The sequence below is a fragment of the Drosophila persimilis genome, unplaced genomic scaffold (genome assembly GCF_003286085.1).
Source record: "Drosophila persimilis strain 14011-0111.01,24,50 unplaced genomic scaffold, DperRS2 tig00000000-arrow-pilon, whole genome shotgun sequence".
Taxonomy (NCBI): Eukaryota; Metazoa; Arthropoda; class Insecta; order Diptera; family Drosophilidae; genus Drosophila; species Drosophila persimilis.
The window spans coordinates 15,216,375-15,227,622 of NW_020825288.1; the positions used below are offsets into that span (position 1 = coordinate 15,216,375).

An 11,248-nucleotide genomic window follows, 5' to 3' on the forward strand; every position below is an offset into this window, starting at 1 on the left:
AAATTAAGAAGTTAGGCTTGTAGAAGTTGTAAATAGTCCTCTCTGAACTGAATAACATAAATTTTTTGTAGAGGACCAACGTGCTACCATGTAAAGCAACTTCAGACCATAGTAATAAGGAATAATATGAAATATTGAAATATTATGGTCTGAAGTTGCTTTACATGGTAGGGCTCGCGCACACTATAGCTGAAAGCGGAGCTGAAATCGACGCTGAAGTCAGAGTTGAAAGCTCAGCTGATCTGAGAGCTTTTCTCAGGCAGAATCAGCTTGCAGGTGCGTACATTGTCGGCTGATCTGATTGCTGAAAGCCACTGCCTCCCTTTGTCTATCTCATTAAGTGGCATCAATAGATATCATTATAATTATTATTATTATATTGTTAATGAATTATTACTTCACAGCACGTACAGTAGCCAGACGGAAGTTTTCTTCGTTTTTTTTTTTTTTTTAATTTAGTGTATTTTAACCACATTTCCGTTGAGTTTGTATTCGTATTTCTTTTATTTTACGAATTATTATTACATTTTTACATTACATTGGTAATGGTAAATAATACAACTTTTTTGCCCAATTTATCGTCTTCCAGAAATTATAGAAATAAAACTATTATTCAAATTTTTTTAATAGTCCCGCTTATTCCCCAGCACTGGGTTAACCGTAATTTCGCTTAACAATGTTGTGCAGCCCATTTTCGATCACTTATGAACCAATACACTTGAACAAAATCAGCAATCAGCTTGCTGAAAAAACAAACATGCTTGATCGATCAAACTAAGCTGAGCTGATTTGAGCGAGCTTTTTCAGCTTTCAGCTCAGCTCAGTCTGCAATGTGCGCACTTGCACCGGTGCAGTGTGTTTGTTTTTCCAGAGCTGAAAAATTAGCTTTCAGCAACAGTGTGCGCGAGCCCTTAGGCCCTGGAAAATTAAATTTTTAATTTTATTTTGGATAATAGGTTAGGTTAGGTTAACCCGGACGGCCCTCAGCGGGGCCACGCATAGGCCAATATGGCCCTTAGTTATCCGGATGGGGGGGATGAACCGTCGCGGGAGTGTTAATGTGGTTTTAAAAGTCCCCGAGAATCGAGGTGTTTTTAGCATAGGCCAGCAGTTCCTGTGGCGTCCTTTTGGAGGCATCTTCCAGTGATGCCAACACTGGGGCGCCCAGGTATCTCCTCCTTGCCCATGATAGAGCCAGACAATTGCAGATGAGATGTTCCAGGGTTTCGATAGCCCCAGGTTCCTCACATTTCCTACAACTGTCTCTGTTGGTGATGCCTAGCTTTGCTGCATGTGCAGCAGCCAGACAGTGACCTGTTAGTATTCCCACTATCAGTCTACAGTCCTTTCGTGGTAGGTGCAGTAGGTAGTGGCTAAGTTTCTCGTTGCGCTCCTTGCACATTATCTTCGAGGTTCTGCAGGTGGTGGTACTCCTCCACCTGCTATCTGTCTGTGCTCTAGCCTGCTTCTCTAGATCGCCTTGCAGCGTTCTGAGGGAGACAGGCACGTTCTCGGTTCTCCTATTCTCCAGCCCGACGCCTTCCGCTAGTACGTCCGCCGCTTCGTTTCCTTCGATGCCCTGGTGGCTGGGAACCCAATAGATCCGCACTGTCTTTGTCGTGCTTAGGATGTCTAATGCCTCCCTGCTCGCCAAGACACTTCTGGAACTGACCGCGGACGACTGCATGGATCTTATCGCCGCTTGGCTGTCGACGAATAGGTTGACCGCATCGTGTGCTCGTTCTGTGAGGAGAGCGACCTCCGCTGCTTTCCCGATGGCAAAAACTTCTGCCTGGAATATGCTGCATTGGTCCGGTAGCTTATACGACAGCCTTATCTCAGGGTCTGTACAGTATAGGCCCGCTCCTACTCCTCCGTCCATCTTGGAGCCGTCTGTGTATATATTGAGGTGCTCACCTCTGTCATTGATGTCGGTGCTTCCCCACACATTGTGGTGGGCATTGGCGTCCGTTCCGATGACGAGTTGATAGTTTTTGGTGCCGGCTTCTGTCACCAGGCTCCTGAGTTCGTCGGGTGGTGCGGGTCTGTCGTGAGCCATGTAGCAGGAAGCCACCAGAAGGCGCTTTTCCTCACTTTCCAGCATCACAACCGTCAGGTCATCCGTGCTGTAATGAGACATAAGGTAAGCATGGATTCCCTTTCGTACGAGTATGACGGTTCTGTTCCTGCTTACCGATGTTCAGTAGAACAGGTTATGATTTGAGGACTTTAGTCCGGCCACTGCATTGCCTGTCGCAATCCAGGGCTCCTGGACTAGAGCTATGTCGGCGAGCCCTTGCTCCATGGCGATGAGGAGCTCCGCCGACGCTACCTTGCTTTTATGCAAGTTGAGCTGCAGCACACTCAGCATGGGTGGCTGGCTCACTTGCACCTGACGGGTTGACTACCAGCGTCAGGTCACCGTCTTCCTCTTCTTCGTCTTCAAGCGCAAGACCCTGGGCGGCCTCCACTATGGACTCGAGACCTAGGTCCTTTTCCACCTCGCCTGCCTGCAGGGTATGCGCGTCCTTGTCCTCAGGGTGGCGCTGATCTTCCCGAATGGCCATGCCCCACGCCATCTTCCCGAACTTGGGGTATAGCAGATCCTCTGCTTCCTTGTTTATTTGGAGGATCACACATTGGCCCCCCTCGTTGGGTAGTGGGCTACCAATGTGTAGGATCCTCCAATCGGCCGTTGGCACGTCCGCGTTTTGCCGCTGACGGAGCTTCAGCGCTCGGTCCCCCTGGATTGTGATGGGGAAGAGTACCTTCGCCTTAGGCTTGGACGGGATAAGCTCCCGGTCCACAACCTCCAGCTTGGCCCCCTCCCACATCGCCTCCAGTTGGCAGACCGTACGCGTCAGCCACCTTAGGGTTGGATCATCATTGCACTTCAGGATCTTAACCTCATTTAGCCACCCAGCACCATCGAACGTGGGCATTGGGGCCGCGGGGTCTTCCTCCATCTGTGCAAAGAGTGCGTCGACGAGACGCGCGTGCACCAGCTTCCACTGTGCCGCTGACATCTTGCCGTTTTCCTCGCTGCGGTCAATGAGTGCCACGATCAGATGTCGTTTGGTCACATCGCTGACTCTTGGGCTGCACTCTTGGGCCCGCGTTGCCGCTTGCTCGCTGGAGTGTCCTTAATGGCACTCTCAGTCGAGCGTTGCCTCTTGGTGGCCATCATCTCCTCCACCTTATTGGCATATTCGCCATTCGACGCCCTCATCTGTGGCATCTGAGCATAGTGTAGCCGACCCTCCTCTACTCTCTGCTCGGCCCAGGCTAGCTTGACCTTCTCCTCCTGGGAGATGTCTGCTTTACCTTGCAGCCGGCTTTTTATGTTGAGGGGGGACCACCCCCTAGCATTTTAGGCCTGACCGCCAGGCACCTCTAGCCATGGCCCTGGTTCGGTTCCCCCGACTTTGAATCGGGAAGACGCCGGACCATAGCCTTAGCTAGACACTGCATTACCCCGGACAAGGGTAATGCACTGTCGCTTGCTCTGTCCGGGGTAATGCAGTGTCTAGCTAAGGCTATGGCAAAGTACGAGTCCGCACCAAAAACGCAGGGCATTAGACAAAATATAAAAAAAGGTATTCATTTAACAAATTTCAGACTTACAAAAGTTAAATTTGAATATTTAATTATTTGATATTTAAAAAAGCAGTGAAATCCGAGTCTTTATAACTTTGACTGTCTGTCCGCCTGTAACTCTTATTTGACGCCTCGCTTTCAGAGACTATAATAGCTTAAGCTTGAACAAATTTCTGTTCTGTTTATTTTCAAAAAATAACGAGCGGTTACGTTCTGATCCGCAGTCCTCAAAATGCCATCATCTACATGTGTAGAACGCGAACGCGTTACTGCCTTTTTGAAACGCGCTAGTGTATTTTCCGAGTATTCCCACCAACGGTCCTACCCGTTCTTTGTTTTGGTTTTTTTGCTGCTTAAAACGCATTTAATTTGTCAAAAAACATGTCATACGCCGGCTACAGCCAGCTGCCCAGCGGCAGCGACCACGAGCAGCGCCAGCAGCAGCTGGCTGCGAACACTTACGATATCCTGCAGCGTACGGGCGACAGCATTCAGCGCTCCAACCAGATTGCAATAGAAACTGAGAATATGGGGGCGGAGGTCAGTGCAAAAAAATATGTTCAATGAGTTCCCTGGTATTTAGATAATGCTCTACAGGTGCTCGGCGAGCTGGGAGAGCAACGCGAGTCTTTGCTCCGCACCACGCGTCGCCTGGAAGATGCCGACCAGGATCTGTCCAAGTCTCGCGTCATCATTCGCAAGCTCGGCCGCGAAGTCCTGTACAACAAGATTATACTGATACTTATAATCATATTGGAGTTGGGCATACTCATTGGCCTGCTGGTGCTAAAGTTCGCCCACCTGTGAGAGCTACTGGAAGTGGACCCTTGTTTTTATTCCAAAGTTATAATGTACCCAGCGATTAATTCGGGCATTTGATTACGTTTATTTGAATTGTTCTACCTGTAACATCAACGTTAAGCCCATGCCTTAGACACACACTAGAGTAAGTTACATTTCGCATTATAATAATAAACACAGATAATATAGTTGGAAGTTCTCCGCCCCGCTCCCATATCCCAGTCCAGTCCCATCTCTGTTCTACATCCGGGGTTTGCAGGAACTATGATAATTCGAATATGTATGTATAATAACCACGACTATTTGGCATAAAAGCAAAGTTAGTTACACTCAGAGGGCGACAAATTTGCATGCGACTCTAAAACACTTAGAACAATGTTTGTATGTATAATACTGGATCTATGATTATGGTAACACACAAGAACGAGCCCCGAATCTAGATCTAGACAACTAAGCGCGGATGATTTGTTCGAGAGATATTCGGGTTCTTAAAGCGGTTATTTTAGATCATAGTTTTCTCTTCTTTGGGCCGTATGACTGCAGCTCAGTGTTTGAGTCATTTTCAGTTGTCCTTCGGCAGCACGATGGACCAGCCGAAGACGCGTCGATCGAAGCCGCACGAGAACAAATCACAATTCAGCAGTGGCTCCTCTGCCCAGACCACCGACGACACCATGCGTCGATGCCCCTGGCGGCTGGTGCGCGGCAATCGGGCCACGCGCTGTCCATTCAAATCGAACAGGCGAATCTGGCGGTTGTCGTGGGGTATTGCGATGATTCCTCCGGTGGAAACGGCCAGGCGGTTGACGGACGAGTCGGTGCGTATGGTGGCCAAGGCCGAGCGCATGTTGCGCAACTCCCAAACCTTGACGGTGCGATCGTCGGATCCGGAGACCACCTTATCGTCCCGAGCAAAGACGCTGGATGTGACGGTCTCTGTGTGTCCCTGGAAGACGGAGACTGCTGGTATGGGATCCCTGAAATCCCACAAACGAAATGTAGTATCGCGCGAGGCGGTCACCACCAGGCGCTGGGTGGGATGAGCCGAGACGTGAGTGAGCTCGTGATCGTGTCCCGTCAATGGCTGTAGTGGCTGACTCGTCTCCACGTCCCACAATATGGCGGTGCGGTCCCAGCTGCCGGTGATGATCTGATCCATGCTGGACAGCCAGTCGGCAGCCACCACCACGGAAAGGTGGCCACCCGGGCCGGTAAACTCGCAGAGTGGAGTGCGTAAGGTGTCGACGCGATCTCGATCCTCAACCTGCTCATCGCTATCGTCGAGTTCCTCCTCGGACGAGTGGCCTTTTCTGTTGAGAAAAACAGAAGGAAAGGATGATGTCAACGTTCCACGCTTATTTGTCGATCACTCACTTGGGCACCTCCCAATTGACGGCCGCTTGCCAAATGTGAGCTGTTCCATCACCACTTCCAGTCAGCACGAGGTCCCGATTCTGATTGAATTTGATGGAATTCACGGACCCGGCGTGCCCCTGATACTGCAGCAGGCAACGGGCGCTCTCTATTCCCCAAATACAGGCTGTGTGATCGGCCGAGGCCGTGCCAATGATGGGTTGACCCGCTTTGGCAGCCACCTGCCAGATTCCGTCCTTGTGACCACCAAACTCCCGTACCACCGAGCTGACGACCGTCTGCGCCTTGAAGCTTGAGACAATGCGACTGGTCTGGGCTTTGATTTTGTTGCTCGCCTTTACCTTGCTGCCACCAGTGGCACTGCTAAGTTTAGCCTTGAGGCTCTTGTGTGTGCTGGAGGCGGCCGCCAGAAAGCTGGCACCAACTTCGTCTGCTTGTGTGCTCGTCGAGGGTGTGGCGGCGGTGACCGAAGAGCCACCAGTTGCGAGGGCGGGAATGACTGTGCCTGCTGCAAAGCGCTCACGTTCGCGTGGCTCGTGCGAGGTCAGCGATTCTTTGTTGCTGGTGGCGTTCTCAAGTTTCTCTTGCACTGCAACAAAGGCGGAGTTCCCTTGGGTTATTGAGTGGGTTCAGTTTTGCAATTACAATTACTCACAGTTCAGATTCTCCAAATAGAGCTGCTCGAACTCCTTTTCTATCTGCGAGAACAGATAATGGAGGCGAGTTCGGTACGGGGCATCCTCAGGTATGTTGGCCATGTCTTCGGTGAGGCTCGTAAGTCGGGCCGCGCGTGCCTTTGTTGCTGTTGCTTTCATTTTGTGCGGGGTCGCGCAGATGTGGGTGCACCGTGTATTTGTTTTGTGTATCTACTAGATATTTTTCCTGCCTCCCGCAAGCCGACCTCTGCCTGTCACTGTGTGTCACTCAATCCAATTAGCAGTTTTGGGTTAGTTTTAGCTTCAGCGTTATTGATCCACCTTCATGAGGCCGTGCCGTGTCGAGTCGGAATTGTTTAGTGCGGAATTGGTTTCTTTATTTTTGCAATGATAACGAAACAGCTGGAGGGTTGTGTGTTTGTGTGCTCGTCCGATATCGTGCTGTGACTATCGTTTGTAGCTCATCTCTAACTTGTTGACACGATACCCATGAAAATTGAAACTTGAACAATTTCAGCGCAGACCAGGTGAACAATTGTTCGGTTTTTTTTTTAGGTTCAGAGGAAATATGGCATGGCATGGCATTCAACTATATAATGGTATATTTGATCTACTTCAGCAATCTATAAAATTTAATTTTCAAAGTTATTTTTAAGAAAATTTTACAAACTTCTATACGCAGGTTCTTTGAATTTTCGCTCTCAAATCGAACTTACGTGCATAATTTGTTTCAATGCATTGCACTTAAATCCTTTTCGCTTACTCACTTTCAAACCATGATGCAATTATACAAGGTGGTCTCGTGGGGAGCCGAAGTTCGTTCGTGTTGTCCCTTATCGTTAGTGCGTGTTTGCTTTGTGAGGCGCCAATACATGGTAAAACTAGTTAGTCTCTGTTTTAAAGTTATCACATTAAAATTTTGCAGTTTTTTTTTCTTATTACAGAGACAAAGAATTGGTATCGGGATCAGAATATATATACAGGAAATTATCTTTATTAATTACGTTTTAAAGCACTAGCTTCATAATAAAATAAATGAAATGGGGTATGCAAAGGCCCATACTCGGTTGATAAGCAACAAGTATTCAAATATGTATGTACGTATGTATGTATGTACCAGAAACATTGACGTGACAACATTTCGACCGTTTTTTTTTTTTTTTTAATCTTTTTTTTATAAATTCATCAAGCGTATAAAATTATGATGGCATGGTTAAATGTTCTATATAGCTAGTAATGTTCGTCGGAATATCAAAAACGAGGAATATGTAAAATAGAACTTGAATTCGTTAGTATATTACGGTATATTTTGAAAATGAGGCGGTATGTTTTCGTATATTTCTGAGGGTCGGACGGTATATCTTATCGATAAATCCGCGGTCACACTGCGTACTTGTGTGTTTGTTGTTTAAAATATGTACGAGGTTTTAACGATCTCGACCACCATTTTACTTGACACATCAACAGCTGTGCAATAGTACGCCGTTAGCTTTCCTGGGCCCCTTTCGAGCAGCATTGCGCATACCATTGAACCGGTTTTCCACTGCCGCTTCTCGATTTTTCGGCGTGTTTTGCCCCACATGCATTTCATTGCACTGCCAACTGCCAGCTGATTTATAATTGGATATCTGAGCCCCACTGTCGGTGCCAACGAACTCCCTCGCTTACATTTCGGCATCACTGTCCGTGCTACCGTCCTTCATTCCTCTATTTGCACTGCTAATAAGATGAAAAACGTTTTAGATGTCATGTCTCTGCAGCAGCACGTGGAGTCGAGCAAAGCCCAGGCCCAACTTAAGCCCCTTGACTACCGGTGAGTCCAAAGCTTAATGTCCAGCCAATCCATTCTTAATTGCAAGTCTTGCAATTGTTTGCAGCAAGACGAACATGCCTGGTATCGTGCCTCTTTACATATTCGAGTGTGCCACCAAGCTAAAGATGAAGCCGCTGACTGCCGCGTGTGCCGCCATTGTCTACCATCGATTCTTCAAGGAGGTCAAGCCCACTGATTATGATGAGTTCGTGAGTACAAACTTAATGCCCAGCGAAGTGATATCTCATGAGTACCTTCCTTGCCAGCTAATTGCCGCGTCTTCGCTGTACCTGGCTGGCAAAATCAAGGATGACGATTCGGTGAAAATACGCGATGTCATCAACGTGGCATACTGCACACTGAACCGTGGCAATGCTCCGCTGGATCTGAACGACGAGTACTGGTCCATGCGCGATGCCATTGTTCAAGCAGAGCTGCTCATAACCCGCACCCTAGGGTTTGACTTGAACATAGATCTAGCTCACAAGGTAATCCCTTTGTAAAGATCCTTGTCCTCCCTTTTTAACTGATTCTATTCTGCCTTCAGTACCTTCTCTACTATATGAAGACCCTTCAAGACTGGGTGGGTGCCGAGGTGTGGAACTCGGTGCCGATAGCCAAGGCGGCCGCCTCGTACCTGCAAGACTTTCACCACAGCGCCAACATACTTAAGTACAAGCCCACTCATGTCGCCATTGGCTGCCTGTCGCTGGCTATGCAGACGTACGGCATACAAGTGCCGCTCACAGATGAGGCGGAGGAGGGTTCCATGTGGTACAAGCCACTCGTAAAGGATTTTACCAGGGAACAGCAGTGGGAGATCATCGAAAATGTAATTGAAGTGTACAAGAACGAAGCTCTCCTGAAGGCTGCATAATCTCGCATCGAAGGCAGGACTCTGCTGTAATTGGCATTCCCATTTGAATTTATTTATTATTCGGTCACAAATCATCAAACACTGAAATCTTATATGTACTTTAGTCAGCTGTCTCAAAATGTTTATTGCATGCATACCTCCATAAAAAATAGGAAATAGAAACCGGTTTAAGCAAAATAAAGTCTTTTGCATGTATGAAAACCATTCTTTTAGTTAAAGATGACCGGATAACTCTTTTTTTTGCTGATTTTCGATAAGATTTTTATATTTTTAAATCTAATTTTGGTTAAGATTAAGAAAATAGAAAATGTTTATATACCTTGGAAGGATACCTTGGATTCATTTCAAGCCACTGACCAGTTAGGCTTTGAATTTATTTGTTTAAATCTTATTTTAGCATTTCTTGTAGAAATTACATATATGTTCGGTGCTGATGGTTCTATCTAGCTAGTAATACTAAACCGAATATCAAAGTCGAGGAATATGATTTCCGATCATGGACTGAAAACGATTATCCCATTTTCAGCCAGTGGACATTAAAATACACTCTTAAAGAATTATAGCGCAGTTCAGGTGAAAAACATCTCGGTAACTTATGTGGTAAGAAAAGAGAAGAGATGGATATGCCACGAAATTTAAAAAGAGTATTATTTTTCGCAGTGTAACTTAAGTTGGCCACCTGTTTAAAGAGAGGGGGTTGAGTGGGCTAGATTCGTTTTTCATTGGTATATTGGTATGGGATCGAAATAGCTTGAAAAAAATAATGTTTAAATTAATGAAAGAAAACAGGGTGTACAAATTTCCATACTACCGGTTGACGCGCACCAATTGTTCAAATACCAGCAACATGTAAGAAGTGCCTTGTGCGGCATGCCTACAGTGGATTTCAAATGACAGAAAATCGAGATTCGGTTCATACCACCGATCTAAATTAAGACCTGGTTCTTTAATCCAAAAAAACAGCTGGTATTCTTATCGATACATCGATGACGTGTGTCCCGCAGGTGCTTTCACTAACCTCCAACAACAATACAATGCTTCTATAAACAAAACAGAATTTTGTTAACAAAGCATTTTTTGATCAAATTAAAATACACAATGCGAAAGACATGGGTGAAGCGTGAGAACATCTACTACAAGCCATTCTACCGCCAGAAATCGAAAATGTTCCTGCTGCTGATCTTCCTGGTCGGAATATCGTTCATCGCCTATCAGGTACAGGTACCCCCCCATTCCGGCATTCTGGCCGCCGTAAATGTGTAAATGTAAATGCGAAATGTGTACAAAAATGTGTATAATATATAAACGAATAATAGGCCTTCTCGCTGAACCAGCTGCCCGCCGTGCCCACGCCTTGGAACCTGCAGCAGCTGCGTCGCAAGCACAAGGAAATGATGCAGTCCCTAGGCAGCAAACAGCGCGACGTGGACCCCTTCGATGGGGGTGGGGCAACGGAAGCAAGAGCTGCGGCCGCGGCTGTTCTGGACGGGTCATCCGCTCCCGATGTGGAGCCCATCAAAATTATTCGGTATGTCCCGTCCCGACATTGACCTGTTGCACGGCCATTTTTGATTTTTTCCTCTTATCCCGCACAGAGGTACGCGCCTCTTCGACTATGACGCGTACAAGCCGAACTTTGAGGGGAAGTTCAAGTGTCTGGACGGCAGCAAGGAGATAGCCTTCAACCGTTTGAACGACGACTACTGCGACTGCGAGGGCGACGGCAGCGATGAGCCCAGCACGAATGCCTGCGCCAACGGGCGCTTCTACTGCCGCTACCAGAAGCGCCACATAACGGGGCGCGGCCGGGACAAGTATGTGGCCAGCAGTCGGGTGAACGACCACGTATGTGATTGCTGCGACGGCAGCGACGAGTGGACGACACATGCCAAGTGCCGCAACGACTGTGCGTAGTTCCGGGCCCTGCATAGCAGAGCCCTGGACTGGACCGATGAAGTTAACGCGCAGACCTCCTCCTCCTCCACCTCCGCCAAGGACAAACAAATCTCAAGGATGAAGCAGTCTGGCGCATCACACGCGATATTTTTTTACAAGTACAATAGAATTGTAATTTATTTTAAAGTAAGTAGTAGATTGAATAAAAGAAACAAACTGAAGAGCAAGTGTGTG

At 47.4% G+C, this 11,248-nt stretch overlaps 4 protein-coding genes across 6 annotated transcripts; 3 read left to right on the forward strand and 1 right to left on the reverse strand.

Moving 5' to 3' along the window:
- The first annotated feature begins 3,950 nt into the window (after positions 1-3,950).
- Positions 3,951-4,614, forward strand: LOC6588462 (vesicle transport through interaction with t-SNAREs homolog 1B). Its single transcript, XM_002013782.2, has 2 exons — positions 3,951-4,137; positions 4,195-4,614. The coding sequence occupies exons 1-2, from the start codon at positions 3,979-3,981 to the stop codon at positions 4,402-4,404; spliced, it is 369 nt and encodes a 122-aa protein (XP_002013818.1). The 5' UTR covers positions 3,951-3,978; the 3' UTR covers positions 4,405-4,614.
- On the reverse strand, positions 4,445-6,849 carry LOC6588381 (WD repeat-containing protein 37). Its single transcript, XM_002013783.2, has 3 exons — positions 6,428-6,849; positions 5,773-6,361; positions 4,445-5,708 (listed from the first exon to the last, which is right to left on the reverse strand). The coding sequence occupies exons 1-3, from the start codon at positions 6,585-6,587 to the stop codon at positions 4,961-4,963; spliced, it is 1,497 nt and encodes a 498-aa protein (XP_002013819.1). The 5' UTR covers positions 6,588-6,849; the 3' UTR covers positions 4,445-4,960.
- Positions 6,850-7,867: 1,018 nt separating this feature from the next.
- LOC6588507 (cyclin-Q) lies at positions 7,868-9,322 on the forward strand. Of its 2 annotated transcripts, XM_026989840.1 has the most exons (5): positions 7,868-8,110; positions 8,172-8,241; positions 8,306-8,450; positions 8,508-8,729; positions 8,789-9,322. In XM_026989840.1, exons 2-5 carry the CDS (start codon positions 8,177-8,179, stop codon positions 9,116-9,118), a joined length of 762 nt encoding a protein of 253 aa, XP_026845641.1. In that variant the 5' UTR covers positions 7,868-8,110; positions 8,172-8,176; the 3' UTR covers positions 9,119-9,322. The 2 variants fall into 2 exon arrangements, with proteins under 2 accessions (XP_026845641.1, XP_002013820.2); XM_002013784.2 differs by having other exon boundaries at positions 7,869-8,241; positions 8,789-9,321.
- Positions 9,323-10,173: 851 nt separating this feature from the next.
- Positions 10,174-11,241, forward strand: LOC6587845 (glucosidase 2 subunit beta). Of its 2 annotated transcripts, none has more exons than XM_026991699.1 (3): positions 10,174-10,333; positions 10,453-10,646; positions 10,714-11,241. In XM_026991699.1, exons 1-3 carry the CDS (start codon positions 10,217-10,219, stop codon positions 11,030-11,032), a joined length of 630 nt encoding a protein of 209 aa, XP_026847500.1. In that variant the 5' UTR covers positions 10,174-10,216; the 3' UTR covers positions 11,033-11,241. The 2 variants fall into 2 exon arrangements, with proteins under 2 accessions (XP_026847500.1, XP_002013821.1); XM_002013785.2 differs by having other exon boundaries at positions 10,175-10,333; positions 10,435-10,646.
- Positions 11,242-11,248: the final 7 nt, after the last annotated feature.

Coding starts and splice junctions, on each gene's coding strand:
- LOC6588507 (XM_002013784.2), top strand. CDS start 8,156: ATGAAAAACGTTTTAGATGTCATGTCTCTGCAGCAGCACGTGGAGTCG. Junction 8,242..8,305: donor CTTAAGCCCCTTGACTACCG/GTGAGTCCAAAG, acceptor AATTGTTTGCAG/CAAGACGAACATGCCTGGTA. Junction 8,451..8,507: donor CCACTGATTATGATGAGTTC/GTGAGTACAAAC, acceptor CTTCCTTGCCAG/CTAATTGCCGCGTCTTCGCT.
- LOC6588462 (XM_002013782.2), top strand. CDS start 3,979: ATGTCATACGCCGGCTACAGCCAGCTGCCCAGCGGCAGCGACCACGAG. Junction 4,138..4,194: donor CTGAGAATATGGGGGCGGAG/GTCAGTGCAAAA, acceptor AATGCTCTACAG/GTGCTCGGCGAGCTGGGAGA.
- LOC6588381 (XM_002013783.2), bottom strand. CDS start 6,587: ATGAAAGCAACAGCAACAAAGGCACGCGCGGCCCGACTTACGAGCCTC. Junction 6,362..6,427: donor CTATTTGGAGAATCTGAACT/GTGAGTAATTGT, acceptor CCTTTGTTGCAG/TGCAAGAGAAACTTGAGAAC. Junction 5,709..5,772: donor GTCAATTGGGAGGTGCCCAA/GTGAGTGATCGA, acceptor TTTTCTCAACAG/AAAAGGCCACTCGTCCGAGG.
- LOC6587845 (XM_002013785.2), top strand. CDS start 10,217: ATGCGAAAGACATGGGTGAAGCGTGAGAACATCTACTACAAGCCATTC. Junction 10,334..10,434: donor TATCGTTCATCGCCTATCAG/GTACAGGTACCC, acceptor AACGAATAATAG/GCCTTCTCGCTGAACCAGCT. Junction 10,647..10,713: donor GAGCCCATCAAAATTATTCG/GTATGTCCCGTC, acceptor TATCCCGCACAG/AGGTACGCGCCTCTTCGACT.